This window comes from Mustela putorius, unplaced genomic scaffold, assembly GCF_011764305.1.
Source record: "Mustela putorius furo isolate JIRA1106 unplaced genomic scaffold, ASM1176430v1.1 tig00000407_pilon_pilon_pilon, whole genome shotgun sequence".
Lineage (NCBI taxonomy): Eukaryota > Metazoa > Chordata > Mammalia > Carnivora > Mustelidae > Mustela > Mustela putorius.
In genome coordinates this window covers 22941516-22963837 of record NW_025421373.1, presented here as the reverse complement: position 1 = coordinate 22963837, position 22322 = coordinate 22941516, and the positions used below count along the sequence as shown (strand labels likewise).

The 22322-nt window shown below is 56.8% G+C and overlaps 1 protein-coding gene across 1 annotated transcript; it reads right to left on the bottom strand.

Moving 5' to 3' along the window:
* Positions 1-1939: 1939 nt before the first annotated feature.
* SLC6A7 (solute carrier family 6 member 7) lies at positions 1940-20319 on the bottom strand. Its single transcript, XM_004737832.3, has 14 exons — positions 19694-20319; positions 14409-14592; positions 12725-12856; positions 12304-12538; positions 11655-11793; positions 10786-10920; positions 9615-9718; positions 9353-9477; positions 8844-8956; positions 8475-8606; positions 7887-7986; positions 7599-7699; positions 6897-7064; positions 1940-3634 (listed from the first exon to the last, which is right to left on the bottom strand). Exons 1-14 carry the CDS (start codon positions 19724-19726, stop codon positions 3425-3427), a joined length of 1911 nt encoding a protein of 636 aa, XP_004737889.1. The 5' UTR covers positions 19727-20319; the 3' UTR covers positions 1940-3424.
* Positions 20320-22322: the final 2003 nt, after the last annotated feature.

Here is a 22322-nt window from a genome sequence, read left to right as displayed (position 1 = left end):
ACGGATCATAGGCTAGAAGGGACTGCGGATGATCAGTGCCCCATCTCAGCGCTTCCCAGGGACCCCCAAGAGCACACCATCTCTCGTGAGTCCTAGAACATTCCTAGAAGAGGAATGAAGGGCCCCAGGACACCCTCTCCATACCTGAGCCAGGCACAGATGCTGCCTCCCAGCCCTTCGCTGCCACTCCACCCGCCCTGAGTCTCCCCAGGTCAGGGGGCCACGGACACAGAGATCAGCTGAGAAGGAGAGCAAAACACTGATTAGGGGTGGGGACCCCGGGCCTGGCCCCAGCTCCCATACGTTGTCACCACGGGCCACAGCCCTGCTAATCCCCAGTCTCTGCAGAGCCAGAAAAATGAGACATTTCTCACAGAAATCCAAACTTCCAACTTCTCTTAAAAAGCTGGGCTATCTGGCAACCTGGGTCCATGCTTGCAGGGGACGGCCTCCCTGGAAGAGAGGCAGGCTTTCTTCTCTAGTGCGCCAGGTCCCCACCACTGACTCATCACGGCCACCCTCTCTGGGGACCAGTCACCACCTGCTCTCCCGCTCACTCCTACAAATTTGCTCCCCTGGCCGCTCAGCCTGGTTCTGCAGGCACTGGGCTTGTCCCCTGCTAGGCCATTCTAGCATTCCAGGCTAGGGTTCTATTCCAAACAGGGCTGAGGTGTTCCGTGGACTGTCCACCATGCGGCCATGAGTTCCTCTGATCTGCTCCCACTGCCGTCAGGCCTGGCTGGGGATTGCTCTGAGCGAGGGCCACCAAAGGTCAATAAAGGGAGGGGCGGGGGCTATTGGGAGGTGGCAGAGGCGGGAGAAGGGTGAGGTGGCAGGACAGCCTGTCTGGGAGCAGCAGGAACGGGAAAAGCAGGACAAATAGGAAGCTGGGGCCCAGGGAGGACAGACCAGGAATCTCGGGCCCCGGGGGCCAGGGTAGTGAGCAAGTGCAAGGGTAGCCAGAGACAGCAAGGCAGGGGAAGTGGGGGGTGGGGTGGGGAGGTGAAGCTGGTGGGCTCCCTGGCCTCCTAGAGGCCTGCAATGGCCAACTGGGAATCTGGTTGAAGAGAAGGCCAGACTTCTAGGATCACCCATTCTGGATGCCCAGGACCCCAGGCTGCAGCTAAGAGGTTGGGCAAGGAGTCTGCACAGGACGATGGCTGGGGCCTGGGACCTGTCCTAGAAGGAGCGGGGAGGGCCTGGAGAGGGTTCTCCCCCACCCCACACTCCCCTTTGGGACCACGGAGCTGGCGCCAGGGGCTCTGTGAACAAGGCTGGAGGAGCCTGCCCCCAGGGTGTGGGAAGAGGCACCTTGAATTGTGAAGGCCATTCCTGAGCCTACAGCAAATTAGCAATCCCATGCTCTTCCTCCATCTAGAGCCCCAAACAAAGAGGGGCAGGAGGGGGCCTGGCCTTTTGTTAGGGGAAATTTATTAATATCTAAAAGATGCAGCAGCCCTTCCTCTCCAACCCCCCATCAAAGCCTTCACAAACACCTGGGCCTCGCATTTGAAAGGCCCTGAGGCTCTTTTAAAGTGGCCAGGTCCTGCCAGGAGGGGGTGGTTAGCACCAGGAAATTCTTCCAGCCTGGGAAACTCAGGGCTTCTCCCAACCCCCGGACTTCCAGCCTCAGCTACACCTGCTGGTAAGGCCGGAGAGCAGCCGGGGAGGGGAGGGCCAGCTGCCCAGGTGTGCCTGCCTCCGCTGGGCCTCAGTTTGCCCATACATATAAGGGGGGTGAATTGGCTTCCTTGTCTTCGCCACCCTTCCTCAACCCCACTACCCCCCACCACTGCCACAGAGAAACGGGACAGGAAGTGTCAGAAGCTGGGAGAGCCAGGAAAGCGAACAGTTGAGCCTCAGTTTCCTCGTCCGTCCAACGGAAGCTGGACACCCCTGCGCTGTCCACCCCCTGGTTCTCAGCAGTAAGGAGAAGGGGTAAGAAGGATGACCTCACTGGTGTTTATTAACAATAAACCAATAGGACATGGGTGGGTTGAGGGGACAGCAGGAGAGAAAGAGAGCACGCAGCCCGGCCCAGCTGCATGAGGGTGGCCTGTCACGCTGGGGCACACTTTCACACTCCACCCTCGTCTCTCAGGGAAGGAGGGATCCCAGGGCAGCCCCCCCTTGTGCTTGGGACTGAAGACGCTGAGGCCTCTGGCCACAGGCCTGAGCTGGTGGCTGCCCTTGGCTCCCTGCCTCCACCCTCATGCCTGGGCCCAGAGGGGGCTGCATCAGGACAGACAGCCACGTGAGCGGACCACCTCCAAGTCTCTTGGTTGCCTCGGTGGCCCACAGCCAAGGTCAGTTTCCCAGCAGTGCCTGGAGCTGGAGGAGACAGTGAGGGCCACCAGAACAGGGAGAAGGGAACAGAGGGGCCTCAGGTCCCGCTAGGGGCCCTCACGCCCATCTCTCCACCTGTTTGCTCTGTCCTAACAATGCCCACGGCTCCCGACATGGGAGGGCATAAAGTCCAGTGAGGGAAGCTGTGGGCCCTTCTCAGAAGCGTGGGGTCAAAATAAAATACATTAGTTTCTCTGGGAGGTGGAAAATGTGGGGACCTCCTCCTTTCCCCACCCCCACCACCTCACTGAGGCCACCAGCCCCCCTTGCTGCCCTCCACAGGCCTCCTACCTCCACCCTATCCCCTCTAATCCACCCTGTCCACCGATCCTGAAAGCTAGTCTATCTAAAGCACAACCAGATCATGCAAACCCCGGCCCGCCCCTAGTCCCATGCTCCCCTGGCCCTCTGTCCTTCCCGCGGGCCCCTGCTATAGCCTGGTAACACCGCGGGCCCGGCCCTGGGCTCTATGGGGGACACAGGGGATCCATGGGGGCCTCCACACCCTGCCCTCCTCTTCCTCTCTCCCTCCCAACTTGCCCATCCTCCAGGGCCCTCAGACCCCGCCTCTTTCAGGAGACCTGACCTAGGGGTTTTTGTCCCATTTCACTTGCTAACCCTCGAGGCCTGGGGCCTTGTGGCCCTTGCCACACCCTGAGTGTCCTGGCCCAGCTCAAGATTCTGGCTGTTTTCAGTATGTGGGGGGCAGGCTCCCCTAGAAAAGAGAGGAGTCTGGGCCCTGAACAGAGGAGAGAATGATGCCAGCTGCCACATAAGAAAGGGAACTGGTTGGCCAGGAGGTCTGGGGTCCAGCGCCCTCCACCACGTGACCTTGGTCAGGTCCCACCTCCCTGGCCTCAGTTTATCCAACTGCACAACGAGGACTGAGCTTAGAGTGGGTCTGTGTGCGTGTGGGGAGAAAGGAGACAGAGGAGAGGCAGAGGCCACGAGAAAGGACTAGCCTTGGGGACCGGCATCACTGTGGCGACTGCCCAGGGCCTCAGGCCTCTCAGGACCCCACAGGGCAGGGCTACTCCTCCGCAGCTGGGCAGGTCCTCCAGGCCGCCAGCCTCCTGTCTCACATCATAGACTCCTCCTCTTCGGCGATCTCGCGGTCCACCTCGATGGCCGTGTTCTCAAAACTGGTGATGCCCCCGTATTTGCGCATGTGCACCATCAGTGGCTTTGGTGACTGGCTCCCCGCTAGCGTGGCCACGTACATGCCAGTCCGGTTCTCCTCCAGCGACGGGCCCCAGTCCATGGCCGGTCGGCTGGCCTGCTGGAGCCGCTGTGGTAGAGCAAGGACAGCGGTGAAAACGGTGGGCGGCCGGTGCTCGTGGAGTGCTTCCTGCAGCTGGGCACCGGGCAAAGACCTCACCATGTCCCTGGTGTCAGCCCTGGAGACAATCCTGGGGGGCGGGGGTGAAGGGCAGTGGCACTTCCCCAGGGGAGTAAGTCCCACTTGGCTACTCACAAGCTGGGTGGGGACATGGGATTTAAGCTTTTGGGACTTGGTTTCCTTCTCTGTCACTTGGGGATCCTGCCATTCCTGCCACTCTGAACCCCGTCAGCAGGCACCAAGATGGAGCATTTAGCAGGGGCGCTGGGGACAGGCTACAATTACATGCCAGCCAATTCAGGAGCCCACTCTGGGCCCCTTCCCCTAAATGCTGAGTCCTAAACAGCCGGGAGCTTTGGGGAAGAGCCAGGAGCCAGGAGCACTGAGGCAGGGTGTGTCACTGATCCTCCAAGTGTTTCCCACTTGCTTTGTCCTGACTCTGATTGTCTGACCTTTCCCTCTGCAGCCCCAGTTTCCATGGAAGGAGAGAGGTGACTAAGATAATGACTAAGTCTGGACATTCTAGAGTTCCTCCCCTCCCAAACCACATTCCCAAAGTCCTCTGCCTAGCCTGCATGGAGAAGAGGCCCAGACCCTTGAAGGAGGATAGGCGACCAACATTAAGTGGAGCCTACTGAGTGTAGATTCAAGGAGGATAATGTGTGCAGAGCCCTTAGCCCAGGGCTCAGCTTGGCCCCACACTCAAAGCCTGGGGACACTTACTGAACTGTTGTAGAGCACCGTACCTCCTGCCCAGAAACCTGCCTATGGCTTATCTTTGCACTTGGAATAAGACCCAACTTGCCCACCACAGCCTACCTGCCCATCTACCTCCCTGACCTCACCTCCTGCTACTCTCCCTCCACCCACCCCCACTCTGATCCAGTCTTGCCAACCTCCTTGCTGCCTTCAGACATGCCATCCCCTCCTGCCCCAGGACCTTTGCACTGATTGTCCTTCTGCTTGGAATGCTCTCCCCTTAGATATCTATTGATCACCTTGTGGGTTTCAGTCAGATGTCTGTCACCCCCTCACCAAGGTCTTCCTGGCCACCCTAGCCAAAATATTTTCCCTTCATTCTCTAGTCCTAAACTTTGCTTTTGTTTCAGTTTTTTTTTTTAAATTATTTTTTAAATGTAGCACTTACTACTACCTTTATGTATTTGTTTATTGTCTATCTCCCACATTAAAATTCAAGCTCCTTGAGAACAAGCACTTAGATTTGTTCCCAGCTGAACACTAGAACCTAGACTGATGCTTTTCGACCTGAGTACTCGGAACACTTTGGCTGAAGAGACCCCGTGTAAGAGCTCTCTGCACACTGAGGAGAGTTTGACAGAATCCCTGCTCTCTTCCCACTGGAAGCCAGTACCATCCCCTGTGCACACGATCCTTTTATGACAAGCAAAATGCCTCCAGACACTACCAAATGGCCTCTGAGAGCAGAATCACTCCCATGAGGATCCCCGAAGTGGAACAAAACATTCCCCGTGCTCCAGCTCTAAGTTGTGTGGGCTTCTTCAGTCCTCAGTTTCCCCAGGAGAGGGCCATTAGGACTTTCACCCTCCACCCCCACAGATATTATCTGGAAGCAAAGTTCAGCGAGGTGAGCCAACTTGGCCAAGGTCACACGGGAGACAAGTGGTGATGCTATTTGAACCTGGGCAGTCTGACTCCATCCTAAACTTTTTAAAATACTCTGCTTTTCCTGCCCTTCACAGTTCTGACAACATGGATAAGCTTCTTTTCTTCTCAGAGCAACCCTTAGGGGAGGAATCTTTGTCCTCACTTGAAGGACAGAGAAAAGCAAGGTTCAGAGAGGGGCGTTAACTCACTTAGGGTCACACAGCTGGCAAAAAGCAGAGCCCGAATTCCTCCTAATGTGACAGTGCTGGAAGCCCTCCAGAGCCGGGCAAGGACTCCTCTTGCAGTGCTCCCCACCCAACAACATGGCCCTCGGCCTGGCTGTTGGTGGCTGTGGCGATAAGGCAAGAGGGAAGAGTAGCAAGGCTTGGGAACCATGAATTTCCAGGGGACTGGAGCCCTCTATCCTGAGCGACACCCTTCTCTTCCTTTCCTTTGCAGATACCTCAGCTCTCAAGCAAGGAGACACATTGCCCTTGGCAGCACAGGTGAGGCCCCCCGACGCTGAAAGAAGGCTGGGAGTTTGCTCCCTGTCCACCAGCAGCTGGATCCAGAGCAGGGCCTGGGTCCAGGACTGCCCCTGTGGTCTGGGCGCTGTGGCCACGACCCACTCGTGCTGGGAACGGGGTCAGAGCCTCCTTCCAGGTGCAGATATGAAAATGGGGTGAGGGACAGCTGAGGACACAGTGGCACAGTCTGCGAAGTGGGAGCAATGGTTGGAGGGGTGCAGGAGGCTTGATAAGTAGCCAGTTCCAGTGGTATAAATATTCCCACCAAAGTCGATGTCAAGTTATCGATGAGTTAACAACCAGCTCACAACGTCCCTGAATATATAACAACTAGCTCTCATGAACCAATACCAGCTGGTTCTACCATACACTTGATGGGATATGTGAGGTATGTATGGGGGTCCCAAGGCTCTCTCCAGGCCCTAGCAGGCTCACTCAGCTCTGCTCACTGTGACAGCCTCTTCCCACCAAAGGGGCTCCACATTCCATAGCCTTAGAAGGACAGAGTGCGGGGAGGCTCAGAGAGGGGTAGAACATTGCCATGGTCACACGGCATCACTGCACACCCACTCCCCCCTTCTGAGACCTGCAGACCCCCATGCCCAAACAGCTTGCATTCTCTATACTTCCTGAATCTCTTCACAAAGCCTGGCATGGGCAGGGTTCCCACCATCAGCCCATTCCCAGGTCACCCATGGGCTGCCGCCCACCCTCTAGTGTCCCTCAGTCCTGCCTTCTGACCCTGAGTCAGAGGAAGCTCTGGGCTGGTGACCAGAGTTCCAGTCTGGACCCCTGACCAACTTGCAGTGGGACACTTGTCCTCTCCCTATGACATGTGGGCAGTGGGACGTCCCCCCATCAGAGACCCCATGTGGTACCAGGGACCACGGGGCCGGACCCTAAGCCACCTGAGCCTACCTCACCCCCAGCAGGTCTGAGAGGATTCAGAGCTCAGGCTACTGTCTGGAAAGGCCTGTGAGGCCCTCAGTAAGGTGCTGTGGCAGATGTTTCCTGTCCTAGCAGGTGGGCCTGGGGCAGACAAGGCGGCCCAGACTTACCTCCCAGAGCGATCCCTCCTCCCGAAGCACAGCCACCAGCATGCCCGCTGGGATCATGAGGCAGGACAGCAGACCCATCAGGATGCCCAGCAGCTCCGCCCAGGCTGGGAACCGGTAGCTGCCGTACTCTGAGGGTTGGTACTTGACGATGCTGTACACCAACAGGGCCTGCAGGCAGGGGCCCCGGCATCACGGTGGGCTTTGGGCAGGCCCCGGGGCTTAGGGCAGCCCAGATCTGAGCTACCTGAAGGCCCGGGACAGCCCAGCCCAGAGCCACCCGGTGTTGAAGAGAACCCCATCCTAAGCTGTATAGAACCTGAGACGGTCCCTCCTCCGGGCCTTTGTGAGGCCTGAGACAGCCCAGCTTGGAAGCATCCAGTTTCTAAGACAGCCTGGGCCTGGCCTCCAACTCACCAACAAACCAGTCTAACGCCCTAGCCGAAAGGGCCCTGAGGAAAGGCCCTGAGGCCTGGGAAAGCCGCACTCATTTGGCTAGCTGCATGGGAAGCTAGACCCAGCACCGCTCCAAAAGCTGGGGGCATTGAGGCGGAGGGGAGGAGACCCACATCCTGGTGCCCACTACCTGTCAGCCCTGACAGAGGTCCACTCTGGGCCAGGACAGCCCTGCTGGACTCAATGTCCAGAGGGGGCCCCTCCTCTCAAATCTGGGCCCCAGCCCTCCCCCTCCCCTCCCCCAGTTACCAGGAGCGTGGCCGGGGACAGGAACAGCCAGCAGGCCCTGAAGTAGAGGCCCGGCTTGAAGCCCAGCATCATGTGGATGTCCCGGCAGAACCTCTGGATGCCTGTGCGGGGGAGGGGGGAGGAGGATGGCCCCACCAGCACCAGCAGCCCCTCCTCCTCCACCCCCGCTGCCCCCATGGGAGACCCTGGCCCTTGGGACCTGGGACCCAGTATAGGGGGGGCTCCAGAGCAGACCCCCAGCCTCCCACCGTGGGGAGCTTCAACCCCCTCTCCCTCATCGCCTCTCACCATACACCCGAGTGACGGCCAGGCATGTGGTGATCACCACCACCATGAGCCCGAAGCTGGCGCTGTAGTCATCCAGAAGCACCAGCCAGTACATGCCTCCCTAGAACACAAGTCACAGCTCTGGGCTTCCCTCAGCCCAGTCTTGCTCCCTGGTGCAGCCCCTTTTCAAGGCGGGGAGCAGCCCGGCCAGTGGTGATGGCAAGACGGTGGCCATGTGACCACTGCCTACGCTGAGCCCTTCCCACACGCCCTCTTACTGGAGCTTCACAACAACCCTAGTTGTAGAGCCCATTTTATTGGTGGGAACGCAGGCTGGAGAAGGTGAAGCCTCTTGTCCTGAGGTCATCCAGCAAGTGTAGGACCCAGGCTGGAAGCTGGGGCTTCTCTGTACTTTGAAGCCAGGACCCCGGGCCATAGGCCACGCTGCCCTTGGGGAGTGGACCTGGGTGGCCTCCCAAAGCAGCAGCACGGAGCCCCGGGGCAGAGTCACCTGCCCCCACCCCAGCTGCCTGGCCTTGCACCACCCCTCCGCCCATACCCGCACCACCCCACCCGTGGGCTGCCCTCCCTCCTCACAGCAGCACTCACATCGGTGGTGAGGACCAGCCCCATCAGGTACATGGCCACGCAGATGAGCCCCGAGAACACAGCCTTCTTGGGCCGCAGGTAATAGGGGAACTCATCTGTCACAGCTGTCACAATGGTCTCCAGGAAGGCAAACTGGGGGAGGACAGGAGGGGGGAGGTCAGAATTCGGCCCCCCACCACACACCTGTACACATGTGCATGGACACTCACACTCACACAGAGATACACACGTCACACAGACACACAGAGCTACATCACACACACACAGCTACATACACAGATACACAGATGCACATCCCACGTGGACGGACACACACACACAAATGAACACACCCCCCACAAGGTGCCCGCTGGCACAGACCAGGCTCACCTGACTATCCAAGCCCAGAGTCAGGAGCATAAAGAAGAAAAGGAAGGACCAGAAGGGCGACAGAGGCAGCATGGTCATGGCCTGTGGGTAGACGACAAAGGCCAGGCCAGGGCCTGGGCCAGGCGCACAAAGAGTCAGCAGACTGGGGCACAAGGCAGGCCCTCACAGGCACACTCAAACACACATGGTCGCTTCCACCCCCGTGGGCACACTCATTTAGTCAGATCCAGACAAGTACCCTACTGTATACTTCCAACACTGAACCCCTAAACCCCGGCCAGGATGCCGTGCTCAATGAACACAGCTTGACAAGATAAATGAACTGATAAGGAGTGCAGGAAGAAACATAAGACAATATAAAACCTCATTTGAATACACTTCCGTATACCATCATCCACACAAACAATCCCGCTAACACACAGACGTGGACTCGTCCTCCAGCACAAGACACTGATTCACATCATTGTCCACCCCCTGCCGCCCACCCCGAGGCTGGCCTGTCTGCCCACCTGCTTTGGCTACTTGGTCCACAGGCACACCCAGCTCCTGAGACATGTAGCCCAGCACAGAGAAGATGGCGAAGCCAGCTAGGATGCTGGTGATGGCATTGCCCAGAGTGACGATGAAGGTGTCTCTGCCGGGGGGGCGGGGGGAAGTACAGGTACACAGGAGCAGAACAGAGTGAGCTGGCCCTGCCCCCACAACAGGGCCTGCCCTGACTGGCCACTCTCCTCCTCACCCCAGCCCCGGGGTCTGGGAGGCTGCACTGACCTGTAGATGTTCTGGTGAAACGTGTTATAGGAGGCGAAGGTGAGGAGACCCCCGAAGCCCACACCCAGGGAGTAGAAGATCTGAAGAGCAGCTTCGATCCATACCTGTAGCAGGGAAGGATGCAGATGGACAGCAGAGAGAAGGGGCTGGCACATCACGGCCCTGTCCAGAGGGCCACGGAAAGAGGAGGGAGGAGGTGGGGCGGGAGCTAGTCCACAAGTCCAGGGACGGCGTGGTGGAGAGCCTGGCTCCAGGTGATGTGGGCCGGGAGCAAACCCCGTTCCAGCACTTACACGGCGGGACTCGGGTAAGTCCCTTTCCCTCTCTGGGCCTCAGTTTCCCCATCCAGGATCTAGGTGATGGCTATGCTTGGTCCAATTCTGAAGGAAGCAGTGTCTTGTGTAAATTTCCAGTAGATCCATATTGACAACAAGCCCATGGAACCCCTTTACTTCCTCCCTGGAGTTGGAGGGACCGGGATTTGATTCCAGCTCCCCTATTTTGGGCCTGTATGCAAGCCACATCACCTCTCTGAGCCTCGGGTCCCACCTCTGTAATGCAGGAATAGGAACACTAGCTCCCTTACAGGGTTGTGGTAAGGGTTAATGACTGCATATGTGTGAAGTCCCAGGGCAGGGTCAAGCAGTCGGCAATTAATAAGTAAGAAATGTCAACTGTCAGCACCACTGTTTCTGTCATTACCAATGACCTCTTTGGGGTTTGGAATCAGAGAGCTGTGGGTTGGAATTCCAACTCTGCTTCCCCTTAGCTGTGTGACCTTAAGCTTATCACTCTTTCGGGCCTCAGTTTCTTCATCTATAAAATGGGAGAAAAATGTCTACCTTTTTTTAATATATATATATATATATAGTAATCTCTACACCCCACATGGGGTTCAAACTCATGACCTTGAGATCAAGAGCCTTACCTCCTCTAGCTGAGCCACCTGGGGCCCCCAGAATAATGTCTACTTTGTAGGACAGTGAAGAATGAGAAATGAAAAGGACATACACTGTTGAGTGCAGCACCAAGCACAGGGTCTGGTACTGGGGGACCCTCCACAGGGAGGATTCCTAACCATTGCCCTTCTTTTCCCCAGGGAGCCCTCCTCCTTCTACTCCCTGGCTCAGGCCTGACCCCTCCCTCAGCACCCCAGCCCCGAGCACCTCACCTTGGAAGACAGCAGGTGGTGGAACTGGGGGGTGAGATAGAACTGGATGCCCTTCCAGGCCCCTGGGAGGGTGACTCCTCGGACCAGCAGCATGAGCAGAATGAGGTAGGGGAACGTGGCCGTGAAATACACCACCTGAGACGACATGGTAAATGGGGATGGAAAGCAGGGGTGAACTTCCTTCCACCTTGCTCCTCTTCTAGAAATCTCCATCTTACCTCACTTGCCTCCCCAATATTTGGGGAGGCTGAGCTGAGAACAGCCATTATCCATAATGCTTCTCTTTCCCTTCCCGTCTCCCTCCCTCGCTCCACACATGGATCCCTCATTAAAGTTCTGTCGCTGCTTCCCAAGGTGTCCCCAGCCCACCCACCCCCTCCAGCCCTGCTGCACCCCTCTCCAGGCCACCCTGGGCCTTTGCCTGGAGGTCTTGCCTGGGGCTGATGAGAGTCTCCCCCTTCCGTTCCCCACCCCTGCTCCCTGCCCATGCAACCCCTCCCTCCCTGTGTGGTTATCTGCCATGGCACATTCCTAAAGCCCCCTCCCCATCCTGACTCACAGACCCACCTTCCAAACATTCACCATGAGGAGCCTCTTCAAAGTGCCAAGCACTTGGTTAGGATACAAACCTGAGTCACTGGTAGGTCCTGTCCTTGGAAAGTTTCCAGCCTGGTGAACCAGCCTGGCCACTGTCCATCCTTACCTCCACATCTTTCTTCAGGCAGTGCCTTGGATGCCTACTCCCCACCCCTACCCTCAACCTCTGCCCCATTGATGTCTGTTCATCCTCTCCGACTCAGTCCGTGCCCTGCCGCCTCCCAGGAAGACCTCCCACCTCCCAGCCCCTCGGGCCTCTAGGACTTCCTCACCTTGCCCGAAGACTTGACCCCCTTGAGGATACAGAGGAACACGATGACCCAGGCCAGCAGCAGACAGAGGCAGAGGTTCCAGCGGATCTCCCCAGGACTTCCAATGCCCTGGCTGCCTTGGATGTGGAGGACGTAGCGGCTGTGGGGAGAAGATTTGAAGGTCCTCAGGTCACCCTGCCATACTCCACGGGTATGCAGGAAAGCTGTGTCCAGCAAGGTCACTCTTACCAGTGTCATCACCATCACGATTACAATTAGCCAGGCTCTACTGAGCAGGGTTACCCAACAGGCTGGTGGCACATTCTCTACTTTCCTTCCTTTAATCCTCACAACAACCCTCCGAATGCCGTGATCACACCCACTTCATAGACGAAGCCCCAGAAGCCAAGGACGTTGTATAAAGTCAAAGGGCTGGTCAGCAAAGAGCTGGGATTAGAACCCAGGACCCACCTAACACCAGCACCTGGACTCGGCCTTCCAGGTGCACGCTGAGCCCCCTGGGGATGCTGGCCCATTCTTGCCCCTCCACCCATCACCCCCAGCAGCTTGGGGCCCCTCCCGCCACCCATTCCCCACCTCCCACACTGCCCCCACTGCCCCCCGGCAGCTCGGGCCCTCCCAACCAGCTGCAGGCCCGCAGTGGCCTGACCTCCAGTACTCCTCGCTGGGGCTGACGGTGCTCGTGAGGTTGAGGGGCAGGGCCCCGTTGCCGTCCTTGGAGCCTCTGTGCTCGAGGCAGAGGTCCGTGTTCCACCAGTTGCCACAGTGCTCCCAGGGCAGGTTGCTGGTGAGGGAGGCGAAGAGGTAGAAGAGCACGTAGGCGATGATCATGTTGTAGTAGATGGCCACCAGGCCTACGATGAGCAGCATGGCCGCACCGGCACCTGGACGTGAGGGACAGGGGGCGGCCCTCAGGTGAAGCCTTCCTGAGGCCAGGCCATGTGGCCTCCGGCAGCCAGCCCCTCTCTGGGCTTCACTTCTGTCTCTGCCTAGAGGCTGGGGGCATGGGAGGGGGTCAGCCTCCCTGCCTCCTCGGGGCCCCGGCCCCTGCGGGGACTAGGAGGGCTCACCTTTGAAGAGGGGGCTGATTTTCCAGACGGCCAGGGGTCCCAGGCTGGAGAACTGGCCCAGAGAGAGCTCAAGGAAGAAGAGAGGGATGCCACAGATGGCCAGCATGAGGAAGTAGGGCACGAGGAAGGCACCTAAGCGGAGGGGGAGGGCGGTCAGGGAGGGTCTCCGGCGGGTGGGTGCGTGGATCCCTCTCCTCAAGCCCCGCCCCTCCCTGATGGCAAACACCTGCGACCCCAGGGAGTGCCTCTCCTGCGGATGGGGATGACTTTTCACACCAGATCACTGAGGGCTTCGGGGGCTGGTGGGGATTTACTCACCTCTGCAGCCCCGGTGCCCTGAGCAGGGCTGGGCTCAGGGCAAACACAAAGGGAATGAAGGGATATATGAGTGAACTCCCTGCCAGAGAAGGTGCAAACGCCTCAGTAGGAAATGAATGTCCTCGGGATTTGGTCTCAGTCTACTTCCCCAAGTCCTCTCTGCCAGGCCACCTGGGGTGCTTCCAGCTGCCACCATTGGTCCCAAGTACCCAATATCCTTCCCCATTTGCTTCCTCTGTTGACAGCCAGCTCCTTTAGAAGACTGCCTACCACTGTAGGGCTTCAGAAGGGCCGTCAATCACGCCAGCTGCCCCCCCAAACTCACCCCTTCAGGGGCTTGGGTCCCAAGGCAGGCCAGTTAGAGACCTTCCCTGTGGCCCTCTATAGCCCCTCCCAGAGAGAAGAGCTCTGGGAATGAAGTCATTGTCCCAGGAGAAAAGGGGGTCAGCACCTGGAGGTGTGCTGGAGAAAAACAGATTTAGGAGCCAGGGAAAGGGAGAGCCCATAGAACTGTGGCCATTAAGGAGTTCCTAGAGTGTCAGAGACGGGCTCCAGTCCCACACTTCCCGGTCACGGCAATTCATCTTGTCCTCACCCATCCCCTCCTGTTTGGATTTCTGCCACTCCACCAATAGGTGCCTCTTCCACGAGTCTGGCTGAGACAGGAGGAGGCTTCAAGGGTGGGCAGGAGCACACGGGCTCTGGAGAAGGTAGTCCTGGAGGTGGAATGTTGGGTCGGCCACCAGGTGACCTTGGACAAGGAACCTGGCCTCTCCAAGCCCCGGTTGTCACATCAGGACAACCATGCCCGCCCAGGAGGGTTGTCATCAGGGTTAAATGCCTGGGCTGGCAGATGGTGAGTGCTCACCCCAGCTCTCATTAACGAGACCCAGAACAGTGACTTGATGGTGAAGCAGGGTCAATAGAGGATTTGTTTAAGATGGGACAGGCTTTGCATTTGTAGTCTGAACAGAAGGAACCAGGAGAGGAGGACAGACGGAAGATTCACAAGCAGGAAGTTCTGCTGGGGTGAGGTCCCAGAGGGGGTAGGGGAGGAGAGGGTGGGGACAACTGTGAGAGCACGTGATTGCTGCCAAACAGGTACAGTCTGCCTTCCTGAAGCAGAGGCAACTTCTCTGCCCATCACTCAGAGCCCCGGAAATGCCCAGGCTCGGGGGAGATATTTGGGTGATGAAAAAAGACAAGGCAGAGAGAGCTGTCTTCTCCCAGCCCCAGTTCACTGCTTTCAGTGAATTCTGCTCAAGGCCACATAGGAGATGCTAGCCAAGGCCGCTAAAACCTCACTCCTCCCCAAGCCTTGGCCTACGAGCCTAGATGTCCCTCCAGCAGGCCCCCTGGCCCCTACCTCCTCCGTTGGTGTAGGCGCGGTAGGGGAAACGCCAGACATTGCCCAGGCCCACGCAGTAGCCAATGCAGGACAACAGGAAGTCCAGCTTGCCGGTCCAGTTGCCCCGGTCTGCGGCGAAATCCACGTCCAGGTCTACATCGCCCTGGTCACTGGGGGTCATCAGCAGGTCTGGGGTAATGGGCTACCGGTAAAAGAGACCAAAGAGGTGAGGCCAGGTTGGAACTGTGACACAGCCCACTCCACCCCCAAAATAAGAAGATGAAATCAAACAGGGCTGATGAGAGATACTCTATGGGTTGAGAAAATCCACTGCTCTTACCTGGGCTAATATTTGCAGGAGCTTCTTGGGGTGGCTGGTCACTACAAACTTAGGAGGCCTGCAAGGTGGCTCGGGCGCTAAGAAAACCACCTTCATCTTAGTTCGGTGAACACAGAGGTCAAATCAAGGGATGGTCCTTGATTTGATGATGATGATGACAATGATCTTCATAACATTTACCCTGTCTTGAGCTCTTACTACATGCTCAGTGCATTAAATGTTTTACCTGACTTCATTCTCAAAACAACCCTATGAGCCAAGAACTTGTCTAAGTGCTGTTTCAATCATGAGGCCCACTGAGGCTCAGAGAGGAGTCATGACACACACGAGGTTTTACAAGTTGGAGGGGTGGAGAACTAGGTCTCATGCCCAGAGCTTCCCAGCCTTGAAGCCTGCATCTTCAGCCTCCAGTGGTGGCCTTTTGGCTACTCCATTCCAGGCACTGTATTTTGAGAAACACGCAGATAGCTCGGAGCATGTTTACAGGGCAGGTGGCCAGACAGGAGGGTTTCAGGAGAAGCGATAACAGGAGGACAGGGGAAGGAGTGGGGGCTCTCAGCACAGAAAGAAGAGGACTTGGAGGGAACACGGCCTCTCCTGAGGGAGGAATTTGATTTATGCTCTGGTGGCTCAAGGAGGCCTACAGAGGACTGTGAATCATATAGTTCATGAGCAGGAAGAGGCTACTGAGTTCGGATCTATCTCACAAAAGTCATAATCTTCTTGTCACTGCTGGAGAGATGCAGGCACAGAGGGGAAGGGAAGCCAGCTGTGCCTAAGATCCCTGTCTGCCATTCAGGGAGGCTGGGGAAGTCCACTGGGCCTTCTCCCTCCAGACTGGGGCTGGAAAAGTGAGGGCCTCCTCCAACTGCTTGAAATGCTGGCTGAGGGGATGCGTTGGTACATCCAGGAGCTGCCCAAGCTGAGGGTCTGCAAGGAATCCCAAAGATACCAGGATAACCACCTAAAATTCAGAGAGCGATTCCCCCAAAGTGTCTCCTAGAATGGGTCAAAAGGAAAGGACAGCCACGCCCTTCCCACTTGCCTCCGAAATTCATACCCATAACAGAGAAGGATGGAGAAGCAAAGAAGGCCAGCTGTCTAATAACGTCATGGTTCTGAGAGAGAGAGAAAGGACCCCCTGCTTCTGCAGGGGAATGGTTATGAGAAAACAGTGATACCTCTGGACTAAGTGTCAAGAGACTACAATTCTCTTCCCAGGACTGTGCCCCTTCATGGTGTGACTAGAGAAAAGAGTTTTCTGAGCCTCAGTTCCCCATCTCTACACTGAGGGGACTGAATAAATCAGGGTGTCCAAAAATACATCCCTTATGATGTTCATAGGTGCTCAGTGTAAGAAACGGATTCTTGGGGCACCTGGGTGGCTCAGTGAGTTAAAGCCTCTGCCTTCAGCTCAGGTCATGATCCCAGGGTCCTGGGATTGAGTCCCACATCAGGCTCTCTGCTCAGCGGGGAGCCTGCTTCCCCCTCTCTCTCTGCCTGCCTCTCTGCCTACTTGGGATCTCTCTCTCTGTGTGTTAAGTAAGTAAATTAAATCTTAAAAAAAAAAAAAAAGAAAGAAAGAAACGGATTCTATTTTTTTTTTAAGATTTTATTTATTTATTTGACAGACAGAGGTCTCAAGTAGGCGGAGAGGCAGGCAGAGAGAGAGAGGAGGAAGCAGGCTCCCTGATGAGCAGAAAGCCTGATACGGGGCTTGATCCCATGACCCTGGGATCATGACCTGAGCCGAAGGCAGAGGCTTTAACACACTGAGCCACCCAGGTGCCCCAAGAAAAGGAATCTGGAGTCAAAGAAGTTTGGGGAACTCCAAGTTAACACAAAGCAAAATAGTTTTCTTTGCTGCAGGACTTGTCAGATCCTTTAATGCATCAATACCCACGATGACTGCCTAGAATAGACAGTATTCTGCAATTCTATTTAAGAAAAGGGTTTTAAGAAGCTAGTATGCTGAGATTTACTCAGAGAAATGTACGTCTATCTGTTCATCTTCTGGCTGTAATGGTTGTGAGGAAAGCTTTACCAGAGACTCCCCTAAAGACATTTGGCAGTGGATGAAGACCAGATCAGATCCTAGCACAGGGACTTGGTGATTGTCTACTGATCAGATATTTTTTTCTCCTAAAACTGCCCTTCCTGACACGAGTCAGGTAGGTGTCTATACACAGATTGGGTGGTAGCAGGAGGCTTTGCGGGGAATTTGTCCTATGAGCATTGCCGGGATAAAGGTAGTGAAAGCAGGGTGCAGGTGTCATAGGACTGGAGGTGTCTCAGGACAATGATAGGGTCGGGGCAGTGAGTTTGTGGGTGCAGAAAGGAGGAATAGTCTTGGGTTGGCTCTCAGTCACAGTGGCGACCATGGCAACGATCCTGCCCTAGGCTGGCTATTGGCCAGAGGGGCAGTGGTAACAAGGACAGTCTGGCTTTATTGTGGGTGATGGCGATGCTGGTGATAATGAACGTGGGCTTGCGGTCATTGGGCTTGCCGTGATCTCAGACATCCTGGGCTGAGAGTAGCGGCAGCCCCCAGACCTATCTGAAACCCACCCCCAGCCTCTGATGCCACTTTCTATGAGGCTCCTTCCCAGCGGGGTGAGCACTGGCCCCCTAGAATCACTCCCTGCCAGGTGAGCTCCGGGAGGAATGGAGGACCAGCCTGTTGACACTGACCCCTGAAATGGGGTAGTGTGGCAGGCTGGTCGCCCTGTGAGCCCCCAGCCCTGTTCAGGCCAGCTGGCAGGAGGGCCCAGTAATGAGGTTCCTCTGATCCCTCCTGAGAAGCTGCTGCCCTTTCTCTGCTCACAGAGCAGTCCCGGCTCTCTGTTTCCATGGTGACAAGAGTTCCAAGAGCAGGATGCTGCCAGCTCTCCTGTCCCCCTCCTCCCCCAATCAGAGGGAAGCCTGATCCTGCTCCAGGCACAGGGGATTGGGTCCTCCAAAGATGAGCCAATCCCAAGACCACCTGGAGCCCCCAACCATGGGATAAATCCCAGAAGGACAGCACGGACAGGATGCGACTGGCTGGGAGACAAGCACCCTAGTCAATGGGGCAGGGTTGGAAGGAAGCTTAATGAGTCGCTTCACACTTACGCCTGGGTGTGAAGATCCCACCCCCGATTCCCCCACCGCCTATCCCGAGTCCCGCAGAAACATAATCCTGAGTTTGCCAGACCTGCATCCCCTCTTTTAGGGACCAACAGATGTAGGTCACCAGCAGTGGCAGGTGCTGGGAGAGGTTAGCCTGCCCTGAACCAAGGCTCTCATACCTTCTTCAGGATGAGAAAAACAATAGAAATCTGGAGTCCAACTTTACTGCTGTGCAGAAGAGGAAACTAAGTTTCAAGGAGGGGAAGGGATGAGCCCAAGGTCAAATAACAAGGGCAGAGCAAGACCAGAATCCACACCCCTGACTTTCAGCCCAGTGCTCATCTCTGAACAACATGGCTCCTTTGCTGATACCTGGCATTTCCTCCCTCCCTGTCCCCTTCACCTTGAGACCAAGGGAAAGGACATTGAAGCCAGGTGGCCCCACCCCTGCCCTGTGGGCCCCTGGGTCACTCGGTCCATCTTTAGGAAAGCAGCAAACTGCATCCCCCATGTCTGTTTCCCCTTGTCTATAAAATGGGGATAACAAGACGCAGCCCCTAGAATTTTTGGAGGCTTACATGAGATAAGGCTTTACGGAATATGGCTGTTTACACACCCTGTGGCACCATGGCAATGAGGAGCAGGAGCTCTTGTGGGGAGAGTGGAAAGAGGAGAGAGTAAGAGAATGGAAATGAATGGCAAGCAGGACCCAAAGACCCAAGAGAGCCACAAATGGCCCCAAGAAGTCATTCGTGGCAGTGAATAAAAAGACCCACTTAGCCGCTCCACGCCCAGCTGCACAGGGGCAGAAGGCTTGAATGGGGCAGGGGATGGTCAATAACAGCAGCCGGTGAGCTCTCTCTCCCATCTACATCTGCCAGCCCCTGTGGGGTCACTACATCCCCCAAACCCCATTCAGGGACAGTGGGGCTTGCTTTGGTGCCTTGATACTGGAGCTGGATTGGCAAATGACAGTCCAGTTTATAAGGAGAATGGACTTGCCCAAAGTCACAGGGTAAGTGGTATCTGCAGAAATAGTGCCCAGGAGTTCTGACTCCTTGGCTAGGAGTCAAAAGCCAGAAAACTTCACCCAATACTCTCCCTCCCCACTCCTCCGCAGGCTGGGAGGTCTAACCCCACAGGAAGGGTGGGGAGGGGCTCCAGAAACACAAATTTGGCCCCCTCTCTCCAGCCAGCTTCCACCCCACCCCCATATCCCCTGGGTCCCCGCCTTTGCCTCCGCCTTTGCCTCCAGTCAGCCCTGCTGCCCGGGGTCTTAGCAGGGAAGCTAAAGCTGGTTCGAGGGAGCAGGTGGCGGCCCCCGCAGGGCAAAAGCTCGGGCAGGAAAGAGCGCTTTCCCCCTGCTGGTTCTCGGAGGTTGCTTCAGTGTAGAGCGCGCGGCTGAGGGCCAGAGCGGCTCCCCTCCCCCACCCCCGAAATTAGTCCCCCTCAAGGCTGGCGCTCAGTTATTCTAACACCCCCAAACCCAATCAGGCCCTGGGGGAAATGGGTGGGGGGCTGGGAAGGGGCAGGCGCCTGGCCCCAGCCACCCCTACCTCATGCCTCCTGGGGTTGCAGACACCTGTTCGAAGGACCTGGCCCAATGAACCTCAGCCCCATCACACAACACCCCGACCCCCAGATGGGGAAGGCCATGTCGCCACCCTCCACTCCACCTCTGCAGGCCGTGACCCCGCCCCTCCCTGCCACCTAGCTCAGCCCGGCCTCCCCCAGAGCCCTGAGTCGGTCCAGGTGCTCTCTCTTACCCTCCCCCGTCCTGAATGGGGGCGGGCCCCTGCACCCCTCCCTCAGGTGTGCCCCCGCCCCCGTGTGCGCCCGGGTCTTCCTGCCCTACCTTGCGCTGGTGAGCTCCCTGGAGCTTCTTCATCTTGGAGGGCGGGTTGCCGGGGCTTCCCGGCTTGGCTTCCCCTGAGAGCAGAGAGCGAGCGAGGGAGCCCGAGATCGCGCCGCCGGCCGGCCGCCGCGACTTTGCCCCGGCGGCTCCCGCGCACCGGCTGGGGCGGGGGGGGGGGGCGGGGGCGCGGGCGCGGGCGCAGGCGCTGCCGTCTGTCGGCTGCGGGCGTGGGGCGTGGGGCGCGGGCCGGGCGCTGCCAACGCTCTGCTTCTCCCTGCGCAGTGCCCGGGCCTGGGGAGGGGTGCACGGCTGTGCCCGCGGAAACACCCAGACAGTCTGGCTGACGGACGGACAGCCGGGGGAATGCGCGCGCCCCCGCACGCAGAGCTGCGGATTGGAGGGGCCCCGATCGCGGGAGGAGGGGGGTCTGCGACGGAAACCCTCAGAGGTCTGGAGGCCTCGGCCACCGTCTCCTGCGTGACCTTGGGCAGGTAACCTGCCCTCTCTGGGCCTCCCTTTCCCTAGTTGGGCGATGACAGGCAGGCCACGTGCCTGGACACCAAGGGACGGGTCCTGGGTTCCAGCGATCCAGTGCCGCCTCTTCTTTGCTGTGTGACCTTGCCCACGTGACTCAAGCTCGCCGCGCTTTTCCAGATGAAAGCTGCCTTTTCATCTGGAAAATGGGGATAAGAATCTTGTGTCCCTTACGGTGATGTGAGGAATCCGGAGAGATTGTGCATAGAAAACACATAGTACAGGGCCTGGCACGTAGTAGGGCTCAGCTGACAATATGAGTTGCCCACTCCTGCCTCAGAGGAACGGCGGCCATGAATCCCGTATGTAGTCAGTCGTCCAAGTGCCCAATATTTATTATGCCAGATCCCAGGCTAGGTCTTATTGTCTCAACACAGCGACCCAGAGAGAGAGACCGCGTCATCCCTACTTTACAGATGAGGAAACTGAAGTCAGAGAGGTTAAGTTCCTCGCTCAAGGTCATAGAGCTAGTGAGTGACACCAGTGACAGTCAGGCCTCATGGAACTTTTGGGTGGTGTGCAACATTTATCCTTTTGCTGGGATGAAAGAGAGGCAAGGAGGTTTGGGCAAGAATAGACAGGGCACGTGTCACTGTGTGTTGTGATGGCTTGTGACTTAAATCATGAGCACCTGGGTTCCTCTCTGCCAGCGGTAAGATCTCAGGAATATTATAATTTTACATCTCTAAAATGAATTTACATCAGCGATGCCATGTCTGACCGACCTCTCTGAATGTTGTGACGGTCTGTCTGTGTGAGCCTGTGACTAGGAGGGGAAATTATTAGCTGGGGTGTTCATACCCCTTGGTCTGGTACATGCTAGTGGACCCAGCATATTTATTATAAATCATGCACCTTTCACCCACAAGTGTCACAGTTCAGACACTAAATCATAGCGTTGCCCTGCCATTAACCCACACGGGGAAGCCTTTGGGGAGAGTTGAGGATAAGGGCCTGCTGCCTCTCATACCCCTGGAGCCTGGAAGGAGCCAAGAAGGGCTTAAATTGAAGCACAGGCTTGGAAAAAGGGCCGGGCTGGGTCCTGGAGCCACCTCTCCTTCCAAGGCCCCACCCAGCTGCTCCTTGCTTTAAGCCAGGCCTCAAAGGACAGGCCAGGGGCTCTCCAGAAGCAGGACGAAGGAGCCCTTTGGGCATGAATGTGAAGGGAAGGAGCATTCAGGAAACCCTACTGTGTTCATTGGATGATGGCTTACATCCAATATCGGATTTATAATTCTTTCCAACAGCCTGGGAAGACGGTTTCTGCACCCCCATTCTGCACCTTAGGAAACCATCCCAGAGGAGGGAAGTTGTATACCCAAGGTCACATGGAACGCAGCATCTCTGGGCTTGGGAGAGAGCAAAAGCCCATGGCTCCTGAATCCAAGAAGGCCCAGACAGGACCTCCTGCCTCTCCCCCAGGACCTGTCACCACTTCTGTCACAGGACAGGCTGCAGCTTTGCTGAACAACCTCATCATTAGACACATGGGAAGGTCCAGAGAACCCCAGGAAGAGGGAATAGAGGGGAGGCATTTGCTCAAGAACCCTGGGAGCCTGGCCTCTTTATGGCGCCTTCCCAGTTGCACCTGCTTTCCCCAGATTCAGCCTTTGGGGGAGCCAGTCTTGGGGTCCTGGGAGGGACTAGGACTGAATCTTTCCTTTAACTTTCTTGAAGCAAACACATCATGGGGTGACCACTGAACCTGAACGTCAGTGGCAGTCACTGGGGCTGTGAGTGCAAATGGGTCCAGGCTCACACTTTTCAAATGAGGAAACTGAGGCCCAGAAAAGGCAAGAAAAAAAAAACCTTGCACAATCACTGCATGAAGCAGAGGTGGGGTTATTTCTGACATCTAGGAATCTGACCCCACTCAGGTTCTACCACAGCCCTTGTTGGAAAAGTCTAGTCTTCTGCAAACAAATAAACAAAACTGCAATATCTTCTAGAAGCTATTGTCCACATAAGCCCACCTGCCCACTGAAGCCCCAGTCTTATGATCACACAACTGGCCACGAGTTCAGGTACCAAGCACATTTGATGCCATTCCTTCTGCCTTATCCCAGAGCAACTTTGGGTACTCCTGGGCAGTATA